General features: G+C 40.4%; 1 protein-coding gene across 3 annotated transcripts in view; it reads left to right on the top strand.

Annotated features, from left to right (window-relative positions):
• Positions 1-13,536, top strand: part of PPIL6 (peptidylprolyl isomerase like 6) — a 61,826-nt gene that overhangs the window by 16,421 nt on the left and 31,869 nt on the right. For all 3 annotated transcript variants that reach the window (XM_027854940.1, XM_027854932.1, XM_027854950.1), the window contains exons 2-3: positions 133-228; positions 5,114-5,302. In XM_027854940.1, the coding sequence (XP_027710741.1) occupies positions 133-228; positions 5,114-5,302 (285 nt within the window). The remainder of the gene's footprint in view (positions 1-132; positions 229-5,113; positions 5,303-13,536) is intronic.

The following is a 13,536-nucleotide window of genomic DNA, read 5'->3' as shown; positions in this document are numbered from 1 at the left end:
TCTGTAATGAATATGCCTAGGCAGACTAGAAATTGTGCAAGACCTACTTGAAATAGTATAAAATAAAGGTAGAATAAGTTTATCTTAAGAGCAAAGTCACTGAAAAATTTTTTTTTTCATTTTAAAATCTAGTGTCTGAAGAGAGCTCATCCAGACAAATTTAAAGACCCTATAATGGTTCCTCTTCATGAATTTGCATGGCATGAATTTCTACAAGAGAAGAAAAGGGTACTTTTTAAACTTTTTTTTCAAACAATGAAGTTTTATCTTAATTATTTCTATTTAGAGTTGACTGAAGTCTGAAAGGGTAGCCTTTTTCATACGTGCATGTTATTTGTTAATTCATATGCTTTTCAAGTTATTTCTGTCAGGCTGATGTGAAGAAGTGAAATACTTGTAGGCCTTTGCTCTGGGGACAGCCTAATAGTGGTAAGACTTGACAGTCTTGTGTTCTGTGTAGTACTTCTCAGCATAGTAATGGGATGTCAGTGAATGTTAATTGATGATAATGATTATAATTGTTTACATTAATAATCATACTGCTTTGATAGGAATTACCTTGTTCATTTGCTGTTGTCCTTAATATTCAGAGAAGACCAATATGACATCACTAGGTTGGGGTCAAGGTACGGTGTGTCCTACTGTGGCTGATCAGATCAATACCAGCTTGGAAGGCTTTATCACAGGTCAGGCACAAATAGTCCATACGAACATTTGGGACGGAGATATCTCTAAATTTTTCACATCTCACATTTCTTTTGAACTATTACAATTCTGTTTTGCTCATAAAGAACTTTGGTATAATCAGAGGTGGGGAACCTGCGGCCTTGAGACCACATGTGGCCCTCTAGGTCCTCAAGTGCGGCCCTTTGACGGAATCCAAACTTCACAGAACAAATTCCCTCAATAAAAGGATTTGTTCTGTAAAACTTGGACTTAGTCAAAAGCTCACACCCAAGCACCTAGAAAGCCACACGTGGCCTTGAGGCTGCAGGTTCTCTACCCTTGGACTATAGATTGTGAGAGATGGGAGACACTGGCACAGGACTGTCCAGCATGGCATGCCCACATCAAAGAAGGCAAAGTAGTCACTAGCTCCTCTTTGAACCCTGCCAGGATGTGTGATGGACTGAGAAGGCCTGGGTCTGGTCTACAGCTTCCACTCAGTCTTAATGCACTCGTAAGGAGCTCTGTAACCCTGAGTTCCATAGTATTTTAGGGTGTTTGCTGTGCCAAGCCTTTGTAATGTTTAATAAATATAGTAGCAAGCCTCCTACGCAGATGAGGGAGAAAGGGACTTGGCCGGTATACCAGCACTCACCAGATGAGCTTTCATTTACAGAGGCCTTACTGCCCCCCGGGTGTGAGATTCATCTATTTTTATCAGTCAGTCAGGCATTTATTAAGGGCCTACTATGTACAAAGCACTGTGCCAAATACTAGGGATACGGTGACACAAATGAGACGTTCTCTCCTCTGGTGGAAAGTGCATTCCATCAGAGGAGACCGTTTGCATGACGTAGACAAGCATTTACAAAAGAAGTGCTAGGATGGTTTTGAGACAGGAAGTTGCAGAAGGGAAGAAGGAAGTATGAGCAGCCGGGGGCAATTTGGAATGATCTCCGGTAGAAGGTGGTGCCTGAGGAGAACCTCCAAGGAAACTAGAGACTCTGGAAGATAGGAGAGAGGAAAGAGCATTTTCCTGGCATGGAGTCACCTGGGGAAAAGCATGGAGGAGAAATGGACTCCCTTTTCAAGACTGCAAGCGTCTGCGTTGGTTACATGTGAGGAGTCACTAGTTTGTATCATGGCTTACATCATGCCCTTTGTTTTCTCTACCTGTGTTCCCTCATTCTGGTGGTAGGGAAGGAAACCACACTTAGAGCACACAGAGTCAGCCTACACATCGCACCACCCTTGCAGGGTTGTAGTGAGGATCAAATGAAACAATATTTATAAAAAGAGCTTAGCACAGTGCCTTGCACTTAGTAGGCAATCTATAAATGCTTATTCCCTTCCCTTCTCTCACTGGTTTTCCTTCTTGGAAGAGTAGAGTTGCGATAGAGCCCAAGAGCACACAGAGAAAACCACTCCTCCATTCCTGGTACCCCATTTGCAGCAAGAATCTCGCTAGCTCCTTTGTTCTCTTTCTCTTTAGTCAACAAGCATGTATTAGGCACTTAACTATTTGCCAAGCACAGCTCAGTGGCTCAGTGGATGGAGTGCTAGGCTTGGAGTTCAAATCTGGCCTCAGATACTCACTTGCTGTGTGACCCTGGGCAAGTCACTTAACCCTTTTTGCCCCAGTTTCCACATCTTTAAAATGAACTGGAGAAGGAAATGGCAAACCACTCTAGTATCTCTGCCAAGAAAACCCCAAATGGGTCATGGCGAGTTGAACACAACTGAAACAACTAAACAACAATAGCAAAAGGTCTGACCATGTCACCCCCACTTCAGAAAATTCCAGTGGTCCCCTGCTACCTCTGGGATCAAATAGAAAATCCTCTCTTTGGATTTTACACCCCTTCATAAGGTGGCCTCTTCCTGCCTTTCCAGTCTTCTTACTTCTTATGCCCCTCTATGTCATACCCAGTGATCCAGTGACACCAGGCTCCTTGCTGTTCTACAGACAAGGTTCTCTGATAAGAGTGTTTTCTCTGGCTGTTCCCAGTGCCAGGAACACTCTCCTTCACCTCCAACTTCTTGTTTCCTTCAAGTCTAATTAAAGTCCCATCTTCTGTACAAAACCTTTCTCATCTTCCTTAATCTCAGTACCTCCCCTGTCAACAGGCAATCACAACGTCACAAAGCTTATATAAAAACTAGGTTTATTACAAGAGAAATGAACATACATGTGGAACCCAATGAGTTCACAGTCCTTACAGAAGTTTGCATATTTATGACAGTACAACAAAAAGGACAAAACAGGAAGGGGCATGGCATGGCAGGAGAAAGGTGCAGTAATCCCTCCCAAGGAGAGGTGCAAGCGATGGCAAGAGCTGCATTCTTTTCCCTTGACCGCTGGACTGTGAAGCTAGGAGGGTCTGCTTATCTGCAAAGGACCCCACTGCATACGCATCTTTCCCAGCCTGGCACAGGCTGGCCGGTGCTGTCTTGTGAATCCAAATTGGGGTGCAAACAACAAATTATGTCTGGTGGGGATGGGGGCTTCTTCCTTGACATATTCTCCTGAATTCCTCCTGCATGCTCTGGGTCCAGTGTTTCTGGAAAATATGGCAACTTTAAAAGACATGTTCAGGAGATCCCTTAACAGCCCTTAACACCATGGAAAGACTACCCCCAATTTATCCTGTATATCTCTTGTAGACTGTGAGCTCTTAGAGAAGAGAGACGGGATTTTTTGTTTTTGTTTTGTATTGTTTTTGTCTCTCTTTGTATTCTCAGTAATTAGTCTGTCAGTCAACAAACATTTATGTAGTACTTGCTATGTGCCAGGTACTGTGCTAAATGCTGGGGCTGTTTGTTTCACTTATGTGCAACTCTTCTTGATACCATTTGGGGTTTTCTTGGCAAAGATTGATGGAATCCTGATAAAGCTGTCCCCAACCCCAATATTCTAACTTCTTATGAGCTCCACTTAACAGCAGGCATGTCCTGATTTAACCACACAATCTGACTTTGACCACATCACAGGCCCCCAGACTCAATAGAGCCACTGCCCCTACCTAGCCACTACCCCCCCAACTCAATGTCCTAAGTTCCTCATATATGCCTCAGTGCTCACTAGAACAACAGGTGTGTCCATGAACTCATATTTCTCACAGAAACAGTAAGTGTGTCCATGTGATGGGATCCCAGGCATTGTCTCTAGCTAGTCACTGCTCCCAGACCCATACCTCACATTTCCCACAGAAATAGCAGGTGTGTCCATGCACTCAACCACAAACACATCCTGCTAACCTCAGACAGGACCACAATAGTCAGCCAGTCAGAAAGCAGCACCACCAGGATGCTTGAGCAGGATGTGGACCCCAAATGTTTCCCTCTAAAATGGGGCCTCCTTTCCCTTGGCCTGTTTCCTGCCTTTATCAAAGGGACTACCCTTTAACCCCTTCCAAAATGGGAAATAGTTAAAATTTCTGACTTCAGAAATTGTTAGTGACTTCATTTTGTTCCCAAAATAATATGATGAATAAAATATAAATAGTTAATATAACAAGAATGTTATGTGTGGACTAGATATACCACTCAAACTTCAATGTTATACAGCATTACAGAAGGTGAATAAAATGTCTAACTATACAGTTAAATCTTCAATCCTATTAGGCAAAACTCTTGACAGTGTTTTTTAAACTACTGCAAGATCTGTGGAAGCATATTAAAAACCTTTTTATTTTACCTGAAAATATTAATGTTTCTGTGTTCTAAAAGCCCTTTCCAGAAATGGCTCCCTCCTTCCTCTCCTTAGAAGGATGATTAATAAGTCCAGGATAAAAAGAAGAAAGACCTTTCTTACAGAAATAGGTGTTAAGGGTAGAAACTAAACTTTGAAAAAAGAATACCTCTAATCTGGTTAAGACCCTAGCCTTCTACCATCCCCCTAAAGAGACTGGACTATGACTCACCATTCTCCATTAAGAAAAGTCTCTTTCTGAAGGGGCCTTGCAATCCCTGAGGTGAGTGTACAAAGAAGAAACTAAGTAGTTACCATTCTAGAGTGTTAACCCCAAACTGCATTTTAACATATTTTTCTTTTTTAATATAATTAATAAATATATAATAAATATAGCAATAAAATAAATAAATTTTCTTTATTCAAGATTCCTATAAATTTACCTCAAATCTTGAAGTAGAGAGAAATGTACAAGGGCATGGGTGGGCTATGCCACTTTGGACATTTCTCTAAGCTGGAAATGGTTCTGATTTAGAATTATACAAAATAAAATGGTTTCTTATAAATGTACCTAAAATGGCCCTGCATATTAAATTTTTTTCTTCAACAGAGCAAAATTTCAGAACACACACAAAAAAAAGATATTTTGTGGATAGGGACTAAATTAAATTATCCTTAGCTAATCATAGATTCTAGTTTTAAAGATCTACTAATTTTTCAAACATGAATATTTTTTATTTTTCTTTTCCATTATAGGAACTCAAGGGTGAAACATGGAGATACCCTTCTACTGTGATGTGTTTTATTAATGATCAGCTTTTGGGCAATGAAGGCTGTCTGCAGAAATGGGCTTATAAGAAATGGGGTCAAAAAGATTTTAAGCCCATACCACTTTATGAAGCTCTTACTTCGGATTATGTGGCCGATTACTTGAAAAATTCCAAGGCAGGTTATACTTATTTTTCTAAGGGAATAATGGAGTCCTGGATCATTGATATTCATTCATCGTTAATGCAGAAACATTTATTGAATGCCTGCTATATGTACATTAACCGTACTACGTGCGCAGAGCTTCTTAAACTGTGGGTTGTGAGTGGAAAATGTTTAAGAAGTCCTGCAGTAGAGAATAGAAAAGGGCAGATAGAGGACATTCCCTGCCCTTGAAAAGCTTAAAACTGAGTTGTAAAAATAGCTAGGTCATAGATTTAGAAGGAATTTTTTTTAATTAATTAATTTATTTTTAGTTTTCAACAATCACTTCCATAAGCTTTTGAGTTTTAAATTTTCTCCCTTTCCTTCCCCAAGACAGCATGCAATCTGATATAGGCTCTACATATACATTTCTTCTAAACATATTTTCACATTAGTCATGTTGTAAAGAAGAATTAGAACCAATAGGAGGAACCACAAGAAAGACGAAACAAAACAAAACAGAAGAAAAAAAGAGCAAATAGTATGCTTCAATTTGCATTCCAACTCCATAGTTCTTTTTCTGGATGTGGATAGCATTTTCCATCATGAGACTTTTGGGGATGTCTTAAATCCTTGCATTGTTGAGAAGAGTTAATTAGTTATCACACAATGTGGCTGTTACTGTGTACGATGTTCTGGTTCTGCTCACTTCACTCAGCATCAGTCCATACAAGTCTTTCCAGGTTTTTCTGAAGTCTGCCTACTCATCATTTCTTATAGCACAGTAGCATTTCATTACATTCATATACCACAACTTGTTCAACCATTCTCCAATTGATGGGCATCCAATTCTTTGCCACCACAGAAAGAGCTGCTATAAATATTTTTGTACATGTGGGTCCCTTTCCCATTTTTATGATCTCTTTGGGATACAGCCCTAGAAGTGTTATTACTGGGTCAATGGTAGAAGGAACTTTCAAGATCATCTAATTCAACTGCCCTCCCCCCATGATGCAAATGAGGAAACTGAGGCAGAAAGAGGTTACTAACTTTTCCACTAGGACTGGAGTCAGGAAGATCTGAATTCAAATTCTACCTCAGACACTTACTCACTATGTGACCCTGAGCAAGTCACTTAACCTCTGTTTGCCTCAGTTTCCTCCTCTGTAAAATGGGGGTATAATAGCACCTACCTCCCAGAATTATTGTGAGGATCAAATGAGACAATAATCATGAAAGTGCTACATAAATGTTAGCCATTATTATTATTATTATTATTATTATTATTGTTATCCAAGGTCACATTGGCTGTAAGTGTTAGAGCTGGCACCACGCTGCCTCATCCAGCCTTTCAGAATTGGAGTGTCAAGCTCCTGGCTCCTATTCTGCTGTGTTAGAGTGAGAGTCAGATATCCCCAGGGGCCAAAGTAGGCCTATTGCCCATTCTAGTAGGAGTTAATTTAAGTAAATTGCTTTCCTCCTAACATCTATCTGAGGGCAAAATCACTGAAAGAATGGATGATTTATAAAGGCACTTAATAAATATTTATTAAATAAATGGCTGAATGATTGGGGGTGGGAAAAGAAGGGGCACTTTTGGAGCATTGGGGACTGCACAGACAGGCTGCTTCTGTGAGGGTCTTTGAATCACCAGATACAAGAAAGAAAGGGGGGTTTTAGAAAGTGAGAGAAATGCACAAAGTAGGGTATGGGAGGACATCAAAGTCAAGCCATCTACTTAATAACTTTGCTTAGGCCCTGCTAGTAGCAACTCCTAAATAGCCTCTTTAATGCTTGCAGTATGCTATAGCAGTTTGCAGTAAAACCCCATTTTTACTGGATAGGATGGAAGCCAAATAAAATCCCATGAAAGGTGGATTTGGGGAGTTGAGGGGAAGGAAACTGGTACTCTTTGTTTTAAAAATTATATTATACAGTATTCTGTTTCTATGGAATTCTCATATTCTATCTATTTTTCCTATAAAGTGCTAGAATATAAAACATGCTGGTGTTTTTCCTTTTGCTTTTCACTTATTAATTTAAAGTTACACATTTAAACTAATATAAAAGCATATATGCGTCATTGACTGATTTTTTTTTTTTTTTGAGGCTGAGTCTCCCTATCTTACTGAGGCTGGAAGCTCACAAAGCCTAATCTCGAGGATGATGGGCAAAGAAGCTTTGACTTGCTCCATTTCCAGCTTAGGATATTTTTCTACTTCTTAGGCAGCCTAGTGATCCCTACTCCTGGAGACTCACCATATTGTACTTAATGTGAACATCTATAGCTCAGAACTCCAGGAGCAATCTATCAGCCTCAGTCTCTCCTCCTGCCCCTACCCCAATTCCCCTTCTCTCTTGGCAGGAATTACACGTGTATACCACCATGCTGTCTTTGATGTCTTCTCTTCCACCATTACTTCCATTTAATGTAATCTAGAATTTCTCTTAACCAAGTTACCAGTTTGATGGTATGCTCTTGGAATGCCTGAGGCTGGTGGTTATTGCACTTACAGCCCAGGCAAAATAGGGAGACTTTGTCTTAAATGAGCAAACGTTGTTACACATACAAATAATGTTATCTAAAATGGGCATCCTACTAAGATGAGATTGAACTTAAACTAACAAAGAATAAGCACAATTTAAATTTTTTCCTGCTATCTTAATGGATTTACCCTGGGAAGTGCCAGCCATTGTTAAATTTTCTGCGTCAGCAGCTACACCTTGGAAATTTTGACACACACTATAAATCAGGGCTTGAATTTTTTCTTTCTGACTGTTTGCAATATTTTCTCCTTGACCTGGGAGCTCTGGAATTTGGCCATAATATTTTGGGATCTCTTTCAGGAGGTGATCAGTGGATTCTTTTAATTTCTATTTTACCCTCTGGTTCTAGCATCAAGGCAGTTTTCTGTGATAGTTTCTTGAAAGATGATGTCTAAGCTCTTTTTTTTTTATCATGGCTTTCAAGTAATCCAATAATTCTTAAATCATTTCTCTTCAATCTGTTTTCCAGGTCAGTTGTTTTTTTAGTGAGGTATTTCACATTTTCTTCTATTTTTTCATTCTTTTTATTTTGTTTGATTGCTTCTTGATGTCTCATGGAGTCATTAATTTCCACTTGTCCAGTTCTAATTTTTAATTAGAATCTAATCTAATAATTAAAGAATTATTTTCTTCATTGAGCTTTTGTACCTCTTTTCCATTTAGTCAATTCTACTTTTGAAGGAATTCTTTCTTCAATGAATTTTTGTGCTTCTCTTTCTGTTTGGCCAATTTTGTTCTTTAAGATGTTATTTTCATCAGTATTTTTTTGTGTCTCTTTTACCGAGCTGTTAACTCTTTTTTCATGAGTTTCTTGAATCATTGTTATTTCTTTTCCCAAATTTTCCTCCACTTTTTAAATTTGATTTTTTTTTTGTTTTGTTTTGTTTTTTTGGCTAGGCAGTAGGGGTTAAGTGACTTGCCCAGAGTCACACAGCTAGTAAATGTCAAGTGTCTGAGGCTGGATTTGAACTCAGGTCCTCCTGACTCCAGGGTTAGTGCTCTATCCACTGCGCCACCTAGCTGCCCCCTAAATTTGATTTTTAAAGTCCTTTTTTAGCTCTTCCAGGAATTCTTTTTGTGCCTGAGACCAATTCATATTCGTCTTTGAGGCTTTGGATACAGCAATTTTGACTTTGTTGTCTTCTTGAGTTTGTGTTTTGATCTTACCTGTTACCATAGTAACTTTCTATGGTCAGGATCTTTTTTTGTTTGCTCATTTTTCCAGCCTATTTCTTGACTTTTAGCTTTTATGTCAAAGTTGGGCTCTACTCCTGGGGTGGAGGGGGCACTGTTTTGTTTTTTCATGAAGCTGTTTTCAGAGCTGAGGGTCTGTAAGTTTTTAGTTCTTCTAAGGTGGCTTGATCTAAGAAGAGGTATGTTTACCACTCTCCTGGCCTGTGCTCTAGTCTGTGAGTGACCACAGGCACTCTTTTCTGCCCTAGAACCGTGACTAGGGTCCCCACTTCCCTGAAGCTACAAGCTGTGGTGTGCTATTATTCCTCCTCACTCTGGAACTGTGACCCAGATCCAAGTATGGGCAATGCCCCCAGTGCCAACAAAGGAACCCTTGTAATCTCCTTCTGACCAGTTGTCTAACCCCCTTACTGTCTATGGGCTGAGAGTTCCAGAAGAAGTTCCCTACAACCACTGATTCAGTCAGCCCTGAGGCCTGCTCTTGGTTTCCTGTGGTGTGGCCAGTACTGGCACAGTCTGCATTGAAGTGCACTCCACTCTCACCCTCATGTGACAGACCTTCTAAGTTGTTATGGGCTGGAAAGTTGTTTCACCCCATCTTTTTGTGGGTTCTGCCACTCCCGAATTTGTTTTGAAGCATTATTTAATGTTGTTTGGAGGGGAAATTGGGGGAGCTTGGGTGAGTTCCTGCCTTTTCTTTGCCATCTTGGCTCTACTCTTCGAGGGGAAGTTTCAGGGGCTGGGAGGGGAGATTTCATGGTCTTTTTAGATATGAAGGATGGACTCCAAAAAGAGGGTAGAGTCACTAGCTTTGCCTCCCAGCCACAGAGCAAGTCCTCTAGATTTCTTTTCCTGATGGCGTGGAGTTTGTGGCCCAATGTGCAATCTTCATGTTCCCTCTGAGACTCCCCACCATACAGACCATGATGGCCCTTGTCATATACCACCTGACAGAACAGGCTGCTTACTGGGCCACCTCTACCTCATGGAAAATATATCCCTGTTTGATAATGCGGAAGAGTTTCTACCAGAGCTTCATGAATCTTACTTTCTTTGATCCAAAATTGTCACCTGCTAGATTCACTAGCTCAGGCAGGGGCAGACTACAGCATCTCCTTTCAAACCCCAAAATATGATTTGTTCTAGAATATCCCAGCTCTGATTAGTAACTTCGTAGATGGTTTAGCTGCCCCTTTGGGGGATGAGTAAGGCAGATGTAGGTAGCCCTGGACTTAGTCATGTTGATGTGGCTGGTGATGTGCTTGAATCAAGTCCTGCTTTCAATCGCGTCCAAAGCTGTAGCTGTTATTCTAACATTTTCTAGGTCTGCCTGCTGTAGCACATTTCTTTATGGACTAACAGCCCCTGCCACCCTGACTTGAAATACTACCCTAGACAGAGCCCATCCATGAACCAGCCTACCCACTACTCTGGGTAAGGAAACTATAGAATCACAGAATTTTACCAAGTAGGGACCTCAGTGGCTGCCTAATTCAACCCACACCCAAAGAAGGAATTGCCCACTATACCATATCCAACAATCTGACATCCAGCTTCTACAAAGAGAACTCCAACAGTATAGCCAATTCCACTTTTGGATAACTATAATTATTAAGATGTTTTTCCTTCTATCAAGCTTAAATTTACCTCGTTATAACTTCTAACCATTGATCCTGGTTCTGTCCTCTGGGATCAAATGGAAACAAATCTCATTAATATTACCCTTTTCCACACGATAGCCCTTTAAGTACTCCCTCCTCCCGGTTTCCATTGGTCAGATCTACTTTATGAAGACCACAGAAACTGTTTCTGTAGGAGTTTCTGAAATAGAACCAGCAAAAAAAAGGTTCATCCAGCTCTCTACCTCCTCTACCAGGGCATTTATTCTGTTTAAGAAGAGTGGGAAGGGATAGCTATGTCATAATCATAGAAACCTGAATGCGATTATCATCCAGGACTGGTATCCTGTATCTTCAATAAACAGCCTGCTGAACCAACTGGTGTGGTTGGTGGGATTCATCTAATTGGACCTTCCAGGGTCATGCAATGTGATGTAGAAATGAGGAGATGAGTGGAAGATGGCCCAAAAGTATATGTCGTCCGGCCCAGTCAGGCGACCTGCCTTCAAATTCCAGACCTACCTTTATTAGCTATGTGACCCTGGACAGGTCATTTGATCTGTTTGAACCTTCCCCTTTAACATTCTACCATTTCAATTTTCCTTTCAGTTTATGTAATTCTGACCTTTGGTTTGTGTAATTTTGCTCCATAATTTTTACAAGGTTCAAAAACTGGATATTTTAAGACCTCCTAACAGACTTAATAAGGGTACAAGTTATCAGTGTTTCTTAAATATATTCTCATTTAGTCTTTGGACCCTGTTAAGCATGCTGTACTGATCTAGGCCATCCCCTAGTACTTAGGTCAACACTGGTTATTTGTATAGTTAGAAATGCCAATTCAGGGAGAAGATGAATTTCTTGAAATACATAATGGGTTAGCATTATATAAATAGGGATCCACATAAAGTGGAGGCCCTACTAGAGTGAGTCCTCCATCACAGCAAGAGTTTTGCTAAAGTGCCTTGGCTTTGTAGGACGCAGTTATAGCACCCCTCAATGTCTTCCAGGATACTGAACCTAGAAGACACAATTTGCAATCTTGATATCTGGTTTATTTCAGTATTCATCTTGATCTTTCTGAACCCATGGAAACATTTATTGTAGAGACCAATACATCTAATATGCCATGGGAGCTATCTTCTCACAGTCTATACTGCCCTATGCCATACCCCTATATGTAGAATCAATCCTCAACTTTCCCAGTGGTAACATTCCTAGAAAATGTGCAAAAGTCAAAAAGGAGAATGTTGATATATTGAACCTATGGGAAATACGGGGTTAGGTTCCCACAACCACCCAAAACTGTAATCTTTCTTTTGAGATTGCTGAAAATACATTTTTCTACATACAGTTCTTCATAACAAAACATTAACTCTGATAATAGGCACTTTTCCTAACACAGTAACCATGAAATAACCCATAACCCATGCAGGGGAGAAGAAAGGCAAGATAGGAGGGGGAGGGGCAGGAGTAGTGATGTCAGAAGAACCCCAGGTGAAAAAGGGGAAAGGGTATCCTGCCATATCTGATTTCCCTTTTGGCTCCTGTGGTTGTACTGTTGTGGGGTCAGGCTACATTGCTCTATGCCATGCCATCTGGGACACTCAATCCAGTTCATGGACAGTGCGTAGGACCCTCTTGAGAGGGTGAGGGTGACCACTACCTCATTTACCCACAAACTTAGCTGCTTTTCCATTTTTTCAATTCCCTCATGGGCACTTTAGCACTTTCTGGAGTAGATTCACTAATACTTTTACAAATTTTTTCCTCCTTTTTTGCATATATACACCATCACACTTCCCATTTTTTTCCTCTGCTTCTCATAGCCACAAATGTACTTGGTTGCCAACATGAAAGTAAAAATGAAGTTACTAAGAAAATCACATAAATGCTAAACGCACAAATGTTGAGGATTGACTGTGTTTCTCTTAATTCAGTTGAATAAACAAAGTTTTTCCTATGTACCAGACACTCCTAGAGATCCAAAGACAAAAATTCAAATACTCCCTGCCCTCAAGGAGCTTACATTCTTCCCAAAGTACTAGCACTGGGATAGCCACTGGACCTGGAGTGAGCAAGACTCCAAATTGGGAGTTCAAATTGGGCCTACACCACCTACTGGCTTTGTGACCACTCTATGCAAGTCGCTTATTCTTTGTTTGCCTCAGTTTCCACATTTGTAAAATGAGAATAATAAAAACATCTACCTCTCAAGGTTACTGTAGGTGTCAAATGAGATAATCATTGTAAAGTGCTTAACACAGTGCCTGGCACATAGTAAGCACTATATAAAATTAGCTGCTATTATTAAAACAAAATTGCCCCTGACTTCAAGGAGCTTATTCTCATCAGGACACATCAAATTTGAGGTGACATTAAGACATCTAATTGAAAACAATCAAAATGGGACTGGCTAACAAATGAAAGGACAGGATCAAATAAATGTTTTGAAGATGCCAACATAGAGGTAATAGGCAAAGCTATGAATACATATAAGTTCATCTAGATAGGGTCAGGGATTAGGCCCCCATTTTATGATGGGAGCAGAAAGAAGACTGGTGAAGGAAGAGGTTTCTTTAACTGTGGTGATGGAGGCAACAAAAAAGCATGATGGTGCCCTGTCATGAAGGCCCCTGGGAGATTAATTAACAGGGTTCAATGCAGGATATGGTTAAGGAGAATGAATACAAAGCTAACTTTGGGAGACCACCAAGCTTTGACCACAAGGGCTGAAAGTACTACATCCTGTCCCCATTCTGTACCCATGCAAATGGTTTGGACTGTGTTCAGTTCTGGAGGGACCCTGCCTCTGATGAGTAGACTTCCATGTGGCCCCATAGAACCAGGAAGTGATTCTGAGTTTGTGCCATGAGATGCTCCTCAGTACACAAAGAAAACAACTAT

Source organism: Vombatus ursinus, unplaced genomic scaffold (assembly GCF_900497805.2).
Source record: "Vombatus ursinus unplaced genomic scaffold, bare-nosed wombat genome assembly UNPS02000582.1, whole genome shotgun sequence".
NCBI lineage: Eukaryota > Metazoa > Chordata > Mammalia > Diprotodontia > Vombatidae > Vombatus > Vombatus ursinus.
Note: the sequence above shows the minus strand (reverse complement) of the source record. Positions and strands in the feature narration are given on the sequence as shown.